At 36.3% G+C, this 20,982-nt stretch overlaps 1 protein-coding gene across 3 annotated transcripts in view; it reads left to right on the plus strand.

Annotated features, from left to right (window-relative positions):
* Positions 1 to 20,982, plus strand: part of SPOCK3 (SPARC (osteonectin), cwcv and kazal like domains proteoglycan 3) — a 409,070-nt gene that overhangs the window by 259,480 nt on the left and 128,608 nt on the right. For all 3 annotated transcript variants that reach the window (XM_055336503.1, XM_055336504.1, XM_055336505.1), the window contains one exon: positions 7,994 to 8,117. In XM_055336503.1, the coding sequence (XP_055192478.1) occupies positions 7,994 to 8,117 (124 nt within the window). The remainder of the gene's footprint in view (positions 1 to 7,993; positions 8,118 to 20,982) is intronic.

Raw genomic sequence — 20,982 nt, forward strand, 5'->3', positions numbered from 1 at the left:
TCTATTCTGTTCCATTGATCTACGGGTCTCTTTTTGTGCCAGTATCATACTATTTTGATCATTACAATTTTGTAGTATTTCTTGAAATCTGGAATTGTGATACCTCCAACTGTGTTGTTCTTTCTCAGGATGGCTTTGGCTATTTTTCATCTCTACTGGTTCCATTCAAATTTTAGTATTATTTGTTTTAGTTCTGTGAAAAATGCTTTTGCATGTTGATAAGGAATGCACTGAATCTGTAGATCACTTTGGGTAGTAAGGGATCCTTAATGATCACCCATTCTTAGTTCAAACTTTGCTTGGTGCTGACACTGTAGAACTACTCCATGTTAACGTCATTATGTAATTCATGTTTAAAAGCTTGCTTTATTTATGAACATTAATAATTGAAAAAGCAAAAGAATTTCTGAGTTACTATTTCAAATATAGGAAGCCAGACTTTGTAAACATTCTCACATCTGGAATGAAATTACAGCTGTCAATGCAAATCACATAGAACCAATTCATGTATTAGTAAATTAATCTTTGTATCGATTCCCTAAATCGGAATCACGTATGTAGTATATAATTTATTACACGCTATATAAATTTCACCTTTAATCAGCCAGGTATGTTCTCTAGACAACACTTACTGGTGTAGATCTTTTTTTTAAAGTAAATTTGAAGTAATTGTCTTTTTTCACCTGTTAAGCAATACTCATATGGAAATTTATGAAATATGGGATGTAATTTTCCATGACATTTAAAACTTTATATGCACATTATGGCAAGGAAAGGAAAACATTAGTGACAAAGTAAAACATTGAACACTTGAAGTCCGTATCTTTAATCACAAGCACTAGAAACTTGAGCAAGGTAATCAAGCTCCCTTCACCTCCCTGTTTCTCCCTGTTCCAAATTAAAAAAAAAAAAAACACATATTGCATATTATTACTAAAATAATAGATAACATTGCAATATATGTGTCTAGCACACAATAGACTATCAACACACATGAAAGTCTATCCTTTAATTTGTGTAAATAAACTCAGGAACTCAGTTCCTAAAATTCTGTTTTATGATATTTTAGTAGCTTGAAAACCAAAAGTACATTTCCAGCTCTTCTTTCAATGAACACATTTATACATACTTGTTAATTAGATAATTGGTTTATCATATGTAAGATCATGAATTCCCCATCTCTTGGTCTGTCTTTTGCTGGAAGTAGACTTACGGATGTTTCTAATCCATAATAGCACCCCCAAATCTTACACAATCTAGATCCTTCGCAGTTGGATATACTTTCACCATAGCTAAATAAAGAGGGCTCTAGTAACTGAAATAATGTTTGAAATTAATTATGTGCAAACTAGAAGGACTACAATCCGAATTTGACATCACTTACAGTTTATGCATTTTAAACCGTTAGTACTCATTCAGCCCATTGGGGATCAGATTGAGAAAGAAGTGTCATTTATAGTAATGTCTATTTTGAAATTGAAGTTATTTGCTGATGTCTTTAATAATTGTGAAGATGCTCACGGCTTAAAAAAACTTTTTACTTGATGAACGGTATCATTCAAATATTATAATTTGTCTATGATTCAAATCTCAGAATGATAACATCCTTTTAAATAGGGTCACAGAGGGACACTTGGGTGGCTTAGTAGTTGAGCATCTGCCTTTGGCTCAGGGCATATGCTGGAGACCCAGGATCGAGTCCCACGTCGGGCTCCCTGCGTGGAGCCTGCTTCTCCCTCTGCCTGTGTCTCTGCCTCTCTCTGGGTCTCTCATGAATAAATAGATAAAAGCTTAAATAGATAGATAGATGATAGATGATGATAGATAGATAGATAGATAGATAGATAGATAGATAGATAGATGATAGATAGATAGATAGATATAGATAGATAAGGTCAGGGAAACACTCTTTGATAGAAAGTTACCCTTACTAACTTGGTTTCTTGTGTTAGTAAGATCCTTGTTCAACTATGCTGGTTGTTGAAATAAACCTCACTTGTACTCTACTTAAGTAGCAATATTATTTTAAGATTTGTTCAAAGAAAGTGTGGAACATTATAAATTATCCACATCACTCTAAACTCTGATATTTAATTTTATTACTCTGTAAAATGTATGCTCTCTAAATCACTAATTACATTGATTTCCTGGCAACACTACTGTACGATATAAGTTGACTTGGTAAATAGAGGTCATGATGAGAATTTATTACTACAGTCAATTTTTAGGATGCATTCAATTTATGCAATGAATAGTTTTTAAAGATACACCTAATTAATTACTCCCATCACTGAATTTTGAAAGACACCCCCAAGTGAGCTTTCTCTATGAACCTTACTTCTTTGTAATATATACGGAACAAGAAGTTTCTGTTCACATTGCAGGATAAACGATGCCAACTTATTGTTATATGATCTCTGTAGTTCTGTAGCCATAGTTAATAAGGCGTTCTAATATAAATGAATGTTTGTTTTGTATTTGTAGAATATGTCTTTTTTACTTAAAATTAAAATTGATTTGCTTGTGTCTTGCTCCTTTGTTTAAACTACTGTCATACTAAGTACAAAAATCATGGGAAGCAAATGGCTGCTGCTACAGTTTTAATAAGTTCTGTAGGGGGTTTTTGAATGAAATCCATGTATTTGTGTGGCCCCCAAAGATGATTTCCTGCACCTTGCTAATACCATCCGTCCTTTTCTAACACCCATGGCAAAAAAAAGTAATACGGGCAGCCTCGTTTGTTGAAGCGCCATGGCCAATGGGAACGAAGTGTAAGTTGTTAACTATGTGTTAAGAAAGAATTCTTCTGTATGTTGGTAAATTGAACACCAATAAAAATTAATTCATTAAAAAAAAAAAGAAAGAATTCTTCCCCAAGAACTTAAAAAACCTGCCTGCCCCAAGGAACTGAAGCGTTAGGTATTAACGAGACGAGAAGTACATCACACTGGGCTGTCCTCGGTTCAGATACTCACAGAATATCCGTGTCCCCTTGCCTGTTGTCTTAGCAGATTAAGATGACATCTTCTGTTGAAGTGAAGTTAGTATAAGTGCGTAGAGAAAAAAGCAAATACACTTAAGAAATTAAGACTTAAACCCTGATGATTCCCCTCCTCAGGTAAATACATAATAAATAAATGGGCATTTTTTTCGGTTTGTTATTTTTGTGGCCTAAGAAAATGAGAATTCATTATGTGTGATGTCGGATTTAGGGACTACAGAGTTTTAGAAAGATCTATAATTGTCTATACTATAAATATGATATTTTTTTGTTTTTAGGATTTATCAGTGATGCTTTTTGATATTATAATAGGAGTATTATTTAATTCTTACATATACTTTCATAGAAATCAGGCCTTTTTAAGCACGCCACGTTTTATCTTCTCTCTTGTATTAGTTATCACAAGACTGGCCTTCCTCCGTACGTTTCTTTTGCTCCCTTGAGATAGCTGAATTTTGCAACTTCAGCACTCCAGTCTGGCTCTTGGCCCAGTCCACACCCTTCACACCACGGTGATATATTTGTTTCGCTTGGTAATGCTGTCAAGTCCTGAAATCCTAACATATGGCCCCAATGCACTCACTGTCTATGCTTCGCATTTTTGAGTGTCTTTGTATAAGTAATTTTATTACAGATTTATAGACTCAAGATCAGATGATCCATACCGATGGAGCCTCGCATTGTATAAGGGAAGAAATTAAGACCCAGGGAGGTTAGTGACTTGTCAAGACTGATAAATGACATGGTCATGTATCAAAATTAAATCAAACTGGAATGAGATTTTTTTTTTTTTCCTCCTGACCGTTTTGGTAGCATCATTTGTACTCCTTCCAAAATCAATGTAAATCCTAAAAAAACACGGACATTGTGTTCACATTATATTGTTAAAATGCACAAATTGATTAACTAAACAGAAAACCAAACAGACCATAATGGAATAAACAGATGTAGAGGTAATTAACATTGTAGTTATTAGAGAAACGAGAGACCGTTGGCTCTCCGCCCCCCCACCCCGTGTGACTGCTGCTTGCCATCCTACAGGGAAGACGGGGGTGAAGGTGAAGGGCGAGCCAGGGGCAAAGGGGGTGAAGGGCGAGCTCAACTGCCCCAGGGGAAGCCATGGGAAGGAGCACCAGCAATCGTACAAATCCATTTGAGGAGTTTAATTTTCAACCTACTAGAAGCACGATGACAGATACGTTGGTATGAAACTAACTTAGCACCTGAATGGCGGAACACTCAAATAAGGAGATTTTGAGAAAAATCCTTGACTTTATTTGTCATAGATTATCATTTAAATGCTTCATTTCATTGGGTTCAAAAATACTTTTTTTTTTCTCTTTAAGGGAAAGGATTATGGCCATATATAGGATGCCATAGTAAAGTCAGTAAATAAATTCTTAAATCTTCAAAATTGAAGTATGTATTTTTGAAAAATAGTACATTTATTTATTTATTTATTTATTTATTTATTTATTTATATTTCGAATAGTTCTTTTAAAGGTAAACCTTTTATAAGTCTATTCTAGCGGAGTTGCTATTGGAACAGTGGTCTCTAAGTAATTTCAGAATTTTGCAGCCAGCTTGAATTGGTGCTTCATTAACGGGAGCAAATGGTATCGACCCATTTGATAATAATTCAAAATAATTATATGCTAATGGATTTTGGTAGAGCAAAAAGTTAGATGTACTTTCAAAGATTGACAATCTTCTACATTTAGAATACTCAGGATAATATGCCTAGTGATGCTTTTGCTTATGCTGGTTTCTTACCTTTCGTTCCTCCTGCCGCATGTCCCAGACACTCACTCTGATAGCCCGACCCCCTCTGCCTTTCCCCAAGCCTTCCACTCCCCACCCCATGGCCTTGCTGTCTCTCCTAGAAGCACAGCTGTTCCCTCTTAAACAGGACCTCCAAAATGTAATTACTAATCGAACAAAAAAAAAAATAATCTCCATTTTTATGTGATTATACATGTTTATGTGTTACATACACTGCATAGATATTAAATTAAATCTTAGAAATTTTTTTGAAGGTTTTATTCATTTATTCCTGAGAGACACAGAGACAGAGAGAGAGAGAGACAGAGACCCAGGCAGAGGGAGAAGCAGGCTCCATGCAGGGAGCGGGATGTGGGACCCGATCCTGGGACCCCGGGGTCACCCCCTGGGCCCAAGGCTGATGCTCAACCACTGAGCCACCCAGGAGCCCCTAAATCTTAGAAATTTTCAGGATATAACCTCATCTACACCACTAGATTTTCTTTCCTTTTTTAAATTTTTTTACTAGTTTTTTTAAGAACAAGACAAAGATGTTAATAGACAAGAGTGTGAGTAATGCTAATTCTGAGTAGCATTTCTGATAGTAAACCGAACACACTCTGCATCACATGATAACGTTGATAAAATAGCCTCTGGGATGCAAGTGTCTTCGGTGGCCAAGGGAGTGGGTGGAGATACCTGGTAGCCGCCCCAGCTACCCGGAGGCGCTCGGCTAAGGGCACCAAGACTTTTGCAGAGCCGGCCCTTGCCTTCAGAGATGATCACATTACTCAGAATCCTAAAGCCTTTGGTAATGATGGTCTGTTTGTCCTCCGGTGTCTATCATGTTATATTGTTTATTTTGTTTTCACATGTAAATCCCTTATTTTTTCAAAAATAGATGTTTTGATTTTTGAAATAATTACATGCCTTATTTGTGTATATCTGGTGATTCCTATCAGTACATTGCTAATTAAGAATTTTTGGAAGTATTTTTTTATTCAAATAAGATTCCTAGAAATTCATTTGCATTTACACCTTAATTCCAACATGAATACCTGGATGGAAAAACTACGTTCTATATTGCCCTTTATTGCTTAAATGTGATTTGTCTTTCCACAGAAAATGAAATAATAATTTTCTTCCTTGTGTGAATAACATCAGTCTGAGCTGATTTCAGAACATGTAAAACTTGTAGTATTTAGAATTTCAGGTTTCAAGCTTAGGCTCAAATTTCTAGACTGTTTTGTTAAATATAAAGTCTTTTCTTTAAAGACGGTCTTACGATGACAAAATGTTAACTTCTTTCTTTTGGATTTACTGAATATAATAAAATGTTCATGATTCACTGTTCGTCCTCCAGGTGTTATGGTATGAATAGTACTTGTTAAAATATGAATTTTGGTTAGCTTACCCTCATCTAATGTCTTTATTTAAAAATAAACATAAGTAAATATTCTACTGGTTTCAGAAATGATATAATTTGGCATCAACTCTTATTCAAAATGCTGGTACAAATATATGCAATATTTTAATGTTTATAATGTTGATGATACTTCAGCGAATTCTAACCAGGATGAAGTCTACATAAAAGACACCATGTTTATTGATGTACTTTGGGAACTTGAAAGTGTTTGGTTGTACTTTAAGAATTTGAAAGCAATGCTGGCTTTGAAGGGAATAAGGATAACTAAAGTTGGGTTTCTTTTATATATATACATATATACTGTATACATATATGTATCCCAAGTCATGCCGCTTTTTCTAATAAAATAGCTTCTGTTGATGAGGAACCTGAATTTGGTAATAATTTTTCCTAAGGTATCTGATTGCATAATTTTATGCCTTACTTTGATTATACAATGTGAAAGAACAATGCAGATTCAATATTCTTTTATTTCCCTCTGCTCCATTTCTGTAATTTATAAGTCTAAAGTGGTATTGAGTAATGTTTTTAATTTTCCAGTTATTGTTTTAATTCTCATTAGAATTTTGTGCCAATTAGTTAATTAGTAATAGCAGCATGGTTGTCTTTCCCATTTTCTCTCTTATGACATGAATTCTTTGGCCAAGCAAAATTTTAAAGTAAGTCTTTTGGCAAAATTTACAGACTTGAAATAAAGAGAAGTGTTTGGAGCTATGACAGCTTCGTGAAAAATTTTGGGACAAGCAGGTTTGGGGAGAGGGGAAGAATGGATAAAAAATTCTTCTCAATGTCCATCGGGATTTTATCAAAATTTGAAACACATAGTTTGAACTTCTTCCCCTAAAATAGAAATTCAGATTATATTTCTTAACAGTGTTTAGGGATCACTTTTCTGTAAGTTTGACTTATTCACGAAAAAAATGTAAAGCAAATAGAAGCAAATGTTTCTAGTAAAACATCTTTTCTCATTAGGATAGGTGCAACGAATTAGTCTCTCTATAAACAATTTTAATGAATAGGAATGAGTACTGATTTACTAAAGGATTTCTAGATATTAAGTGTTTTTGAATAGATTCCCTGTTGCTTTATTTCTTAGCACTTAACCCTCTGTATGTAAATCATTCACACAAATAGGTAGAGCAATAAGCATTTTAATCCAAGTGGAAAAACAAATACTTTTAAGTATAGGTAACAGAAAATAATGTGTTTTCCCAAGTTATTCTAGATCAAAGCCTCAAAATGGATGTATTCTGAGGTATTTCTACACAATAAAAAGAGGACTGCCTATCACTAAACCCACTAACTTGGCTTTCTAAATTTTAGTCGTTGCTGGAAGAGTTCCTCATTGCTGTTTTCTCTCAAAATAAGCTGCTCTTATTTTCAAGCACATTGGGTACACCTGGGGAGTCAGGTGTTCTTTTCTGTCACTGTTCTTAACAGAATAGATCTTTATTGCTGAACAATTGTCACTTCTGTTTCAGGGATTATCAAAAATACATCATAACTACAAAGTCAAAACAAAAAAATCTGTATGATGAATCATAACTAAGTGGCCAGCAGAGTATCTCCAAGGAATGTATTCTTATTTTATTTTGGGAAAATCTTGATATATGAAATTAAAGATTATCATGAAGAATAAATACCACATTGATTAGTATATTGAACATGAGCATGGAGTTTACTGATTATTATTTATCTTCAAGAGCTGGAGTGACCTGGAAAAAAAAAAAAGCATGATGCTAATATCAATTTATGTATTCTTTTAAAAAATGCACTAATTATAGTTATTGTTGTTGTTTTAACAGCATGAAAGATGCGGGAGTAGGCCATAAGCAATGGAGGGGTCCCATATCATCCACCTGCAAGCAGTGCCCGGTGGCCTATACCAACCCCGTGTGTGGTTCAGATGGTCACACCTACTCTTCTCAGGTAAAGACAGTCACAGTCATTTCATATGAAATATGCAATGTGTATTTACTGATTAACTGAATAAAATTATTAAGTCTCCCATGTACTCATCCAAATAATTTCCTTAGCCTTTAAAACAGTGCAAATAATCTCACTGGTTTGGAATCTGATTCAATGTATATTTGTCTCCCCTATATCAGAATTTTTGAAATTTGAAATACTAAAGTGGTGAACACTCTGGACCCTCCAACATTAAAGCAACATTTCCTTTGTTGCAACTATTAAAGAGTTCAGAAATGTAACCGTGGCATGCCGTAATGTTCACAGTTATCATCATTATAACAACAATAGCAGCTACAATCTGCCATTATCATTACTTCTTTTATCTCATATGTTATTTCTATAATATTACTTTTAAGCCTCCCAAAATTCCTTTTAACAAATGAGAAGACTAAAGGTCAGAAGGATATAGCAAATTTCACCCATTTACTGACATTTAAACCAGTATGTATTGCCGTCTCTGATTTAGTGTCCATTCTTTCCTCTACATTATCTGCCTCTTTATTCAGTGTCCCCATAGCACTCAAATATATAGGAGCTTTTAAGAACTTTACCGAATAAGACATTGATAAGTTTTCTTTGATAATGTGACAGAAAAGAATGTAGGCTCACAAGCTCTTACATGAAATTTTGAGGCCAGATAAATTTATAAAATTAGATTTTTTTTTAAAACTGCATTTGTTTTAAAAAACAGTACAGGGATCCCTGGGTGGCGCAGCGGTTTGGTGCCTGCCTTTGGCCCGGGGCGCGATCCTGGAGACCCAGGATCGAATCCCACATCGGGCTCCCGGTGCATGGAGCCTGCTTCTCCCTCTGCCTGTGTCTCTGCCTCTCTCTCTCTTTGTGACTATCATAAAAAAAAAAAAAAAAAAAAAAAAGTTACAATAAATTCCTTAAAAAAAAAAAAAACAGTACAGTAGCATATTGTACTGTTTCCCTAGTGGGACCTTGCCCTATTATTAAACATATTAATATCTTACTAAGGAACTCTTTGAATTTCACATTACACAGAATATATGAAAACTATAAATTTCTTCAGTTCATTTCTAAGTTTGCTTACTGCAAGGAGAGTCCCAAAAATTTTTAGCTACCTGGACATTTTGTTTCATAGATACGTCTTTATGAGCCATCCCTTCTCTTCATAAATCTGTCCTCACAACTTAAACTTGCATTTGTAATTACTAATCTTCTCAATGGTGCCGCAATGATAAGATAGATTGATTGGGTCGATAAATGTATGCAGAGTACTTCTTTGGTGCTAAGTACTGTGTTATCTCCGTAAAGCCGCTATGTGCTTATTTGCTGACCTTCTAAAGATGTGCATTGCTAGGAGAGAATGGAGACTGTTACCAGTCATTGCAGTACGACCTTGATCTTGGTGACGAATCTTGGTCCAGAGTCCCAGCTTTGCGAATTAGGAAAATTCATGCTGTCAGCACAAGAAAGAATGAATATATCTCCTATTATCAAATCCTACATGAAAACATAAATCACTACACTGATTTATTCAATGAGAATGAGGTTGCAGATTGTAATGTTCAAATTGGTGGGTAGAGCTACATGGCAAGCAAATTTTCATCTCGGCTGCACTCGATGAACACTGATGGTTGCACAGGTTGAATCAAGGGTGAGACTAATTTTCACTGGCATCTAGCTAAAATAAACCTGTCATTCTCAACATTCGAAGTATGTGTGCTGGAGGATGCTTGCATCCAGGGTCTCTGGAGCACACTAACATTAGCCCCCATCTATTTGTTTGGGGCTCTCTTAAGGATGCCCCTGGTAGATGGTCAAGTTCTGTATAATTGGCAACCCTGGGTGGCTCAGTGGTTTTTCACCTGCCTTTGGCCCAGGGCGTGATCCTGGAGACCTGGGATCGAGTCCCATGTCGGGATCCCGGCATGGAGCCTGCTTCTCCCTCCTCCTGTGTCTCTGCCTCTCTCTCTCTCTCTCTCTCTCTCTCTCCCTCTCTTTCTCTCTCTATGTCTATCATGAATAAATAAATAAAAATTAAAACAAAACAAAACAAGTGCTGTGTAATTTAGTTTCACAGAGCATGAGGTTACAACCATAAGTGATTTCTTCCTTTTGGGACCATACAGGAGGTCTTGCTTGATGATTGTGGAGAAATACAACCATATTCCCACCTCAGATTAAACATGTCTGTCACAGGTAGATTAATTCACATATATTGCCATGGAACAATCCGATGGAACAATTCCATTGTTCTCCATTGTACTAAGCATCTTCAAAGACTCCCCAGCTTACAAATCGTATGGCTTTATAAATATTGTTAATAAAACCATTCTAAATAATCCATTGAATTTTGACCATTCTGAGTAATCCATTGGATGATAAACCATTGCATTATTATTTTAATATTTATTTATGTATGTATAACTTCTGATACATGCCTTGTTGACAAAAAGATGTGAAAAGAACACGGCGCAAAGAATATAAGCTTTTAGTAAAACCCAAATCACCACCCTCATTTCTAATGATTGATTCTAATTGATTCTAATTTAACGTGGTGATTTTTCCACTTTGGACCACCAATACTAATGCTGAGCTGTGTAAAACAATGCAAACTAAGTGGAGTTCTTAGTCCAGTAAGAACTTCTATTAAACAATCTTTAATAATATTTTTTAGAAGTTTATTGGCTTTAAAATTCAAAATAAGGCCCTTAGCTTTTTTTCTTCTCTCTTTTCTTTTTCTTTTCTTTTCTTTTCTTTCTTTTCTTTTCTTTCTTTTTTTCTTCTTTTCTTTTCTTTCTTCTTTCTTTTTTTCCTTTCTTTCTTTTCTTTTTTTCTTTCTTTTATTTTCATTTCTTTTCTTTTCTTTTCTCTTTATTTTCTTTTCTTTTTTTCTTTTCTTTTTCTTTTCTTTCTTTTCTTTTTTCCTTTCTTTTCTTTTCTCTTTATTTTCTTTTCTTTTTTCTTTTCTTTTCTCTTTCTTTTCTTTCTTTTCTTTTTTCTCTTTTCTTTTCCTTTCTTTTCTTTTCTTTTTTCTTTTCTGTAAGACAAAGTATTACCAGTACTAGATTGAGAACAAAGACCACAGAGGCAAATGCTTTATTGAGATGGTAATTTTATTATTTCTCCAGCATCCAATTACTAGGGGATGAAAACAGAAGATTGGTGCAGGAGTCACAGGATATTTATTTTGGCTCTTGGCTCATCTTTGTCAATAGGCTTAGCAAATTCTGACAGCTGGAGATTTAAACAGCTTTGAGCATACTCAGGGGCATTTGAGTTCACAGTAATGGTGAACTCCAAGTTCTAGGTTTAGTATGGTTCATAAAGCTCCTTGCTTGAGGTTTCTGATCCCTCAGCTGAGTATTCTCAATATGTTAAACACTGGTCAGAAGCCAGGTGCTACCAGCCCAGGGTGTGGGACCCCTCACCCCTTCCAGGATGGAAGCCCAGTCCTGTGCTCCTGGTCTCTGTACCATCTTTCTGTATTTTGGCTCCCTTGCATATCCATTTGTTTGTCTGTTGCTTGTTTGTTTTACTATTGCAAATAATCTTCCTTCAGGTTCTTTTTTAGACCCACAGCATTCCCTCATTAGCTTCAGCTCAATTTATGGAGAGGAGATTATAAATCACGCTTCCACTGTAGAACTTAACTGGAGATGAGGTCATCACAAAGTATAATAGGTGCAGGAGTTGAGGGTTGGGCTGAGAAAGAGGTTACCACAAGGTAGCCAAAGGGAGACTTTAGTCAAATGCCCTAACTAAGATATAATTTTGGAAAGTATTTCTCATTACTCAGTTTTGACCGACTTGGAATAATTATTTTATTGGAGTTCAAGATCTGAAATTGTCAGCTCGTCTAGAAATGCTCAGTAGAGTATTTTAAAAATGTATACACACACAAAAAAAAAAAAAACCCCACAAAGGAATAGATGAAAATTTATGAAAAAAAAATCGATTCACTTGAAAAAATATTGGGACTTTTGTAATTTTTGTAAGAACTGTTTTTCTAATATCTGATTTTCTTCCCGTTTAAGAAAATGATTGACACTTTTTCTAGAAGCCTAGCTCACCTTTCTTTTTAAAAGAACAAATATTTTCTGAATTCTTTTGAATTCAGCAATGCCAGAAAAATCAAAATATAAGTCTGTTCAAGGTTATTTGAGAGGTAATCGTTCCTGAAATTGACACAAAAGATAAAGGTCTTTGTTTCTTTACTTGAGGCGAAGTCCATTTTGAGTGTATTGCTTCAGTAAGGCCTAGGAGCTGTCCTCCAATATAGCATTCATAGTAGACCATGGCAATAGTCGTCTAAAATGGATGCTCCATTTGCTGGGCCGAAGTCAATAAATAATATTCATGTTTTAGAATTCAACATGGCATCGGTAATACCAACTCCCTGGGGACAACACACTGGGTGATTTTGAACTTTTTTTTTTTTCATATTTAGTCACATACTCCTTGGCAATTGAACTTAGTAATGGTGAATTCTGGACATCCAGGTGGCTCAGCGGTTGAGTGTCTGCCTTCAGCTCAGGGCATGACCCCGGGGTCCTGGGATCAAGTCCCACGTCAGGCTCCCCGCATGGAGCCTGCTTCTCCCTCTGCCTCTCTCCTCTCTCTCTCTTTCTCTCTGTGTCTCTTGTGAATAAATAAATAAAATCTTTTAAAAAATGGTGACTGCCTTAGGAATTAACATTGTAAGAAACTGAGTGAGTGTGTGTGTGTGTGTGTGTGTGTGTGTGTGTTGAGGGAAAGCAAGCAGAAAGTTAACCATTTTATACTAAAGCTCCCAACTCTGGCTACAGACATGCTACTACTTAAGTTGGTTTGGGGTGAGATCCTGTGAATCTGAATTTTAAAAGCTCCTCAAGCGATTTTTATATGTAGGCGTAGTTGAGAACCACTACTGGATCTCTTCACACTGCTGCTTTTAAGTTCTTTTTTTATTTTTATTTTATTTTTTTTTTTTATAAACTAGAATAGTAGCATTCATGGAGAAGCTTTTACTTTTTTGTTGCAACTTGAGAACATCACATTTTGTTTTCTCATTTTACTGCCATGTCTTATTTTTCTTTACTTTTCCATATTTGAGGCATTCTCTTACCTTCTCTTAATAATAGTTGCTAATTCTAGTAGCTCCGTGTACATTTCAAAAGATCCAGCATTTCCGGACACCTCACCATGCTGATGTGTTCTATCTATTAGAATTTAGTATTTTCATTACCTTGTGTCGCTGCCTCTGAATGCTTTGAGGAGAGATGATTTTATGTTGGAAGATCCACATCCTGAAATCCATGTGCACGGTTTCCGTTTGAACCATTTCAGGGCAGCTTCCCTGTGGATCGTGCGTTTGGCTCAGGCTTGCCGACTTGACCAGGACCACAGCTCCAGCATGTAAGCTGGTCACTGGCGGGGACAAGCTCGTAGTAAACCCCTGCACATTAAAGGAGATCATGTGATGGGATTTTATCATAAAATCTCAGATTTGAAAGGAACTCAACAGCACCTGCATGCAAACTTTGCACCTGATGCAAACTTCTGCACAACGTGCAGGTACCTAATAAGGGATCATGTTCTATGAAACACGGGTCTGCATTTGTGGGGCGACCTGTCAGAAAGGCTCCGGTTCTCACATCGACTTGGCTTCCAACACTCCCTGTTCCTACCCCCTCAGCGTATATTGAGGCACACAAAGCCAACTCTGTTGTCTTCCGTTGTTGGGAAATAAGTGAATTCCTAGATTTTCACTTAAAATGAAGCAAGAGTCTAAAAGACACCCAATAGGTAGACTGTTACTTCATTTTAACAAAACCCAGTTACTGGCCTTTTAGAAGTTTTTTGTGTATGTTTATTTAGATATGGACTTTGTAAAGAATATTCATCTTCACTGAATCGGAGACATTCAACATTGTGTTCATGGAAACCTGACCCTGTAATTTGCATTGATATTGAAGCATTAAGTCATATTTAATTAAACTATATAATTATGATGTTAACTTATTGGAACAGACTTTTGGAGCAAAAAAAAAAGTGAAGTGATGGTAAACATAAAACTTAGCTGACAGAAATGAGAAAGTTTGGAGTCATTTATTAGTGTTAAGTGTTTAGCATGCTATGGACATCAGTTATTTCCCTGGAGATCAATCGAGGGTGAAATTCCAATATAATTGTCTTGTTAACCAAAAAAAAAAAAAAAAAATTCACTCAGGAGAAACTAATATATTCTTCTTGTGTAAATATTACATTTGCGGTTAAATTTGATCACCAAATGAAGGTGAAATATAATTTCTTAACCAGTTGAATATGAACAAGTAGAAATAATCACTGAATTTTTACAATCCTAACATATTTTCTAGGAAAAAATATCTGTGTAAAAATAAATTCTAATTATTTGACTTTTCAATCCTGAATTTATCTTATTCTCAGAATAGTCTATGTGTATGGATATAAAATGTTGAGCAGTTAGTGTTTTATGTATACTTATTCATATTATTAGTGTATTTAAGTGCACACATAAAGGTAAGGGAAATACCCCACTTATATTTCTCATATCCACATCTTTTTGGCTTCCAGAGAATTTTCCTGTAAGTGCACCACCCCGTCAACCATTCCAACGAATATGAGGCTGAGACCAAATCCACTCAGTGTATCTTATGCAACATTTAATTAAGGCTAATAAAATATAAATAAATAAATAAATAAAATAATAATAATAATTAAGGCTAATAGCTAGGAAGCTCCAAGTAGAAGAATGAGGCCAATCTGCATACAATATCGACCTCAAGAATGTCCCCCTTCCCCACTCTGGGGTCCTGGCCCAACCACTTGAACAAATCCCATAAACCATCAGTTTACCTTGGCAATCTAGGTGGCTTTGTCTCAATTTTCTTTCTTAGTCCTTCTACTTGGCTTGAGGACTGAACCCAGAAATAGCAGGGTATGTTGGTGATTCCACAGACCCCACTTGGCCTACAAGGAAGAATCTAGGACAAGTACCCAAAAACAACAACAACAACAAAACCCCAGCCCTGATCAGTGAGTCAGGGGTGGCCTGGACGCCTTCTAGGAGCACGGTGGTATCATTGCTCACTTACTGCCGGTAAGAGCTACGTTCTTCTGGAGACACAGATGGACAGGACATCAAATGTGACCTTCCAGCCACCTGGAAGACATTTGATTTTCCAATTGAATTAGAGCAATTGATTCTACTCCTTGGTTTTGGAATGATGCTTGCAAGCAGTCTGCTCAATCTGCCCTATTTTCTGAAGCTACCAACTGTTGGCATCCAGCCGTGTCGCTGAATGACTGAGAATGGAGGTGGGCAAGACATCAGAAGGTACTGGCAGGTGCTTTGTGGGGTGGTTCGGGAGTCAGCGCCCCTTTCTCTTGCTGAAGGACTCACAGGGGAGGCAGAATGGAGAAAGAAATGTCTAGGCAAAGGGAAAATACAGCAGTTAAACTTAAGGTACTTGCGGGGATCCATGGATGGCTTAGCGGTTGAGCGCTGCCTTTGGCCCAGGGCGTGACCCTGGGGTCCCGGGATCGAGTCCCACGTCGGCCTCCCTGTATGGAGCCTGTTTCTCCCTCTGTCTCTCTCTCTCTCTCTGTCTCTCTCTCTCTCTCTTTATGTCTATCATAAATAAACAAAAATAAATCTTTAAAAAAATAAAAAAATTGTACAGAAACACAGGAGATCTAAATGGACTTGTCCTCCAATACTACAAACAAACAAACAAAAAAAAAAACAGTAGCTCTACAGTGCCAGAAAACTAGATTCTCCAATAAAAGTCATAGAAGGTGAAGAGGATTAGTACAAAATGATTATTATGGTAATTCACCTGGAAAATGTAATAGAATAAATCTAATCCTGTACGTATATATAAAATGGTTTCAAGATCTATAAAGGGGGGGGTACCTGGATGGCTCAGTGGATTAAGCATGGCTTAATCGTGCTCTCAGGGTCCTGGGATCAAGCCCTGCTCAGTGAGGAGTCTGCTTCTCCCTCTCCTTCTGTCCAATCCCCTGCTCACTCTGTCTCTCAAATAAATAAATAAAATCTTTAAAAAAAGCTGTAAAGCAATTTCTGTAGGAAGACCTTCCCAAATCTCACTCACACCTTGTGAGATTCCAGCGCTCTTCTCTCAGTAATTAGTGGAGCTACGGGGAAAGAAAGAAAGAAAGAAGAAGAAAGAAAGGAAGGAAGGAAGGAAGGAAGGAAGGAAGGAAGGAAGGAAGGAAGGAAGGAAGAAGAAGAAGAAAGAAAGGAAAGAAAGAAAGAAAGAAAGAAAGAAAGAAAGAAAGAAAAGAAAGAAAGAAAGAAAGAAAGAAAAAGTTGGGTTCCTTTCCTCCCCTCCCCAGCCCAATGTCAGTGGATCCACTGCTCAGTAGTCAATACGGAAGGGTTGCACTTTATGTTATAGCGTGGAGGTGTGGGGGGTATTTAGTGGGGAATGTCCCTGGAATTTCTGTGCTGCAGAGATGGCCCGCAAGCTGTGAGATTGGTTCTCTGGGGCAGTTGAGAAAATAGAGTGATCGTATAAGTAAATCTGTTTCTTGTTCTTGGAGAAAGTACTTAAACAAACATGGAAAATGGGAGGATGGAAAGAATCCTGAGATGGTGGATTGGAACTAGAGGTCTCAGTATGAACTCATGTTGAGTTGTGTGTGTGTGTGTGTTTTATTAATTTTTTAAAAATAAGTATTATATATATGAATATATATATATTAAGATATATATAGAGAGAGACACTTGGAATTAGTTGTAGATGTGTCTGTATGCATGTGTGTCCTAGAAGGATACCTGTTTACTTATAATATTCAATAAATTATTGAAAAAATAAATAAATTATTGAATTCTGACAGGTTAACTAGTTGACTTCAGCTATATCTGTCTCACCTATCCTTGTTGTTTTTCCTTGTCATCTCCACCTTTCCTTTATAAACTCATTCCTCATAAGGTCTCAAGCACCCCAGTTCGCAGGTCCAGCCTCTCTTCCATAGTCAACATTGCGTGATTCTTCTTCTCCAAAGGTGTGCACTGAGCGGTAGGCTTAGACGCACATGGATTCCTGTAGTGAGTCCACAGACGACGCTCTGGAAGTCGTATCTTCCAAGTTACTCCCTCAGGTTTACTCAAGAAGGGGGCTTTACACCCTGGAAAAACTAAGTTCTGTGTGATTGTGTCTTTGGGTCGAAACAAAGTGCACCGGCTTTTCCCTGTCTTTCCCTTCCAGCACGTTCCAAAGTATATCGCTGCTACCAGTGCATAATAAAACTGTGTAGGGGCTACTGACCGTGAAGCATATATCCTGGCAATAAGAACAGTCCATAATTTTAAATAGGTTCTTGGTATTTCTTAAACATGTTAAACAGGAAATTTCCTCAAGCTTTATGTTCATTGAAATAGTAAGTTTTTTTTTTGAAATAGTTAAGTTTTTAAAACTTAAACTTAATAATAAAAACTTAAGTATGTAAAGCCCACAGACATTGAACTGTATGTCCAAGCTACCACCCCTTAGTATTTATATGTTTATAAGATTGTTAAAGTCATTGACAACAGTGAGGTCTTTCTTCCATCTTCTCACTTGTTAGCTAAATTTAACTTTCCGTCCTGAATCTTTCATCTCCTTGCATGTTCCTTTAAAATACATCCCTTGTTACTTATTGCTATTCTTTTTATTTATTATTTTTTTAAAGATTTATTTATTCATTTGAGAGTGAGAGAGCACAAGCATGCATGTGTGAATGGGAGGACAGAGGGGGAGAACCTTCAGGTAGACTCACGCGGGGTTTACTCCCGTGACCCACGCAATCATGACCTGAGCTGAAACCAATAGTCAGCTGCTCACCTACTGAGCCACCCAGGTGCCCCTTATTGCCATTCTTTAAAAAAAAATCAACTTCCATTTATATCTGTAAAAATAATTTTTTCTCACATATCACCCTAATTTGTTGGAGTACTTGGTATAAAGACTTTCTATTCTCATCCATTTCTTAATTATCTTTAACCAGTCTGCACCCTCTGGAAAAGTCTGAGCTGTTATCTGTCAAAGCCCATATTTGATACTAACACAAATGATGAACATAAAACTCAATAGTTAAAATGACTTCATTAATGTTATGTATATATTATATCAATCACCAAACAATGTGATTGAAACTATTACTGATAATTGAAAGCAACATTTGTCTGGAGTAATTTAAACAAGAATTTTGGTTTGATGACAAAATTGAGTAAAACCTGTAAAAAGGAGATAATTGTAAAGTAAGCACACCATATATATATATATATATTATTTTATTTTATTTTATTTTATTTTATTTTATTTTATTTTATTATTTTATTTTATTTTATTTTATTTTATTATTTGACAGAGAGAGAAAGAGAGGGCAAGCAGGGAGAGGGGCAGAGGGAGAAGAAGGATGCTCCCTGGTGACCAGGGAGCCCAATATGGGGCTCCATCTCAAGACCCCGGGGGTCATGACCTGAGCAGACTTCAATGGATTGAGCCACCCAGGCGCCCCTATATTTTTGATTCTTAAAGTTTTTATTTCTAAAAAAAAATTATTTATTCATGAGAGACACACAGAGAGAGAGAGAGAGAGAGAGAGAGAGAGAGAGAGGCAGAGACACAGGCAGAGGGAGAAGCAGGCTCCATGCAGGGAGCCTGATGTGGGATTCGACCCTGGGACTCCAGGATGATGCGCTGGGCCGAAGACAGGTGCTAAACCACTGAGCCACCCAGGGATCCCCTGATTCTTAAAGTCTTTAAATATATTACCAGATTTTGCAGTCTGAGGACACCTCTTTACAGCAACAGCGTAACAAGGAGGAAAATGCACAGATGAACGCTGCATTGTGCACACAGATCACAGAGTCAGAGACCCTTGACAGCACATGATCTTAGAACTCAACTAGATAAGTTATATCCTCAGGAGTCAGATTTCTTTATATACAGATATTCAGTCTCAGCTGAGGTGAGGGAGTATGCAAGCTGGACATTCTTGGACTACATTGGATTGAATTGAGTTTAGCGCAGAATGTAGTGTAACCATCCCACCATGCACAGACTCCGATATTCTTCAAAGAGAAACCACCGCAAACGCAGTATTGCCTTAGTTCTGAGTCCGTAATCCATGTGTCCAGTTGCTTTCTCCTTGGCATGTCCTCACGGTGCACTACAAGATACTGTAAGGTCTGTGTCAAATGAGAAATTTCTTTTTGATATTTTGAGGTGCATTTAATTTGGGGAGAAAAGATATATGTAATAATAGTTCCTATTTAGAAAATTAGGGATATATTGATTCAAAGAATATACTACATCTAAGAGAATGTGTTCAGTAAAATAAGATTCAAATATATGTTTGTTGCCTTATGTTTTCCTGACTGTTCTGCTTAGTTGGATGGCCTAGTTGCCAACCAGTACAATATTTTAACTGGTTCATGACTACATGATAGGGATTATAAATTTGTTAACCTGGGTTAAAGAGTCCTTACCGTGCTCATGTCATCTTATGTCAGGTTAAATTCATCTAGTCTTTATAATACCCAATTTCTAGATGTCTGATAGAAACAGTTTGAAGAAAAAAAAAAAAAAACAGTTTGAAGTGTAAAGAATAAGGGGAAATTTACTTGCTTACCATTTAGCCTTAAAGATTGCTTAAATTCAGGACTTTAACATTCTTAGGACTTTGTTGGTCCTTTTCTCATTTTGATTTTGCTTAATAGCATCTGTACTCACATCTCTAGTGTTGCCCCAGTAAAGGATCTACCTCTCTTTCCTCAGCTCTGAATCAAATATAAGAAGTTGCCTCTAACCTGTCTCATGTCACAGGACTTTGGCCCTGTGGTAAGGGGTGGTACGCTATGACATTTGTGTATGAAAATTAGTTTTCCAAAAGAGAGTTTCTGGTGAGAAAAGGAGACAGTTGCCCCAAATAAATGGGATGTTATTTCTTAATGGAAAGTAGAGTCACAAAAGGGAAAATAATTGTGTAGTGTCCACTTCAGTTCACAGGGTTGCCGAAGGTTTTTGCTATGCTCCACTCCTTGCTTGCTATTTATGCTACAATAATAAGGTGATTATAATTGGCAAATCCCAATGAATGAATGGATTCAAGTCTAAATCAAGTCTTTTTTTCCTCCTCTGGTTGTCTTTGCCTGGGAAACATCAGAGCAGCGATCAGAAAAACTCAAGTGGAGAACATGTGCTATGGGAGCTATGAGGAATTCTATTCATGAGCTCTCAGATCGTGCTAAGATATTGGTTGTCTAAGGTATTAAAGATATAGAATGTAATATATTAGTCAATCCAAAGTAGATTAAAACAAACACTAAAATAAAGTGATTTATAACATTCCAAATTCCCAATTTATTCTTTTCGAATGAATCAAAAATTTTATCACTACAATAAGAGGCTGAACATTGTTGCTCTCTTTAGCTACTGCTAATTATATACTTGTTTTAAGTGAGAGGCACCGTACAGTAGTGCTCCAATCCCATTTTTAGCCATGCATTTTTGATCATTTTGATCATTTTGATCAGTTGCTTGTTTTCTAAATTTCACTTGAAAGACTTATTTTTAAAACATATACCTATCTTACCTCATTGATCAAAATATAATGCATCAAAACTGCTTAACACGATGTTTGACCCACAGGAAGACCACAGTGAAAGTTTCATTTATAAACTGTATTTTGTTATTTTTGCTGATTTGTTTTTTTTCAGGATTTTTTTTTTCTGGATAATTTAAGTGGTTATGGCAAGTAGTTTATACCTACCATTGTTTTTATCTTATATGCATTACTCTAATGAATGAGCAAGAAAAAAATTCCTAAGGAAATATGGACA

The sequence above is a fragment of the Nyctereutes procyonoides genome, unplaced genomic scaffold (genome assembly GCF_905146905.1).
Source record: "Nyctereutes procyonoides isolate TBG_1078 unplaced genomic scaffold, NYPRO_anot_genome, whole genome shotgun sequence".
NCBI lineage: Eukaryota > Metazoa > Chordata > Mammalia > Carnivora > Canidae > Nyctereutes > Nyctereutes procyonoides.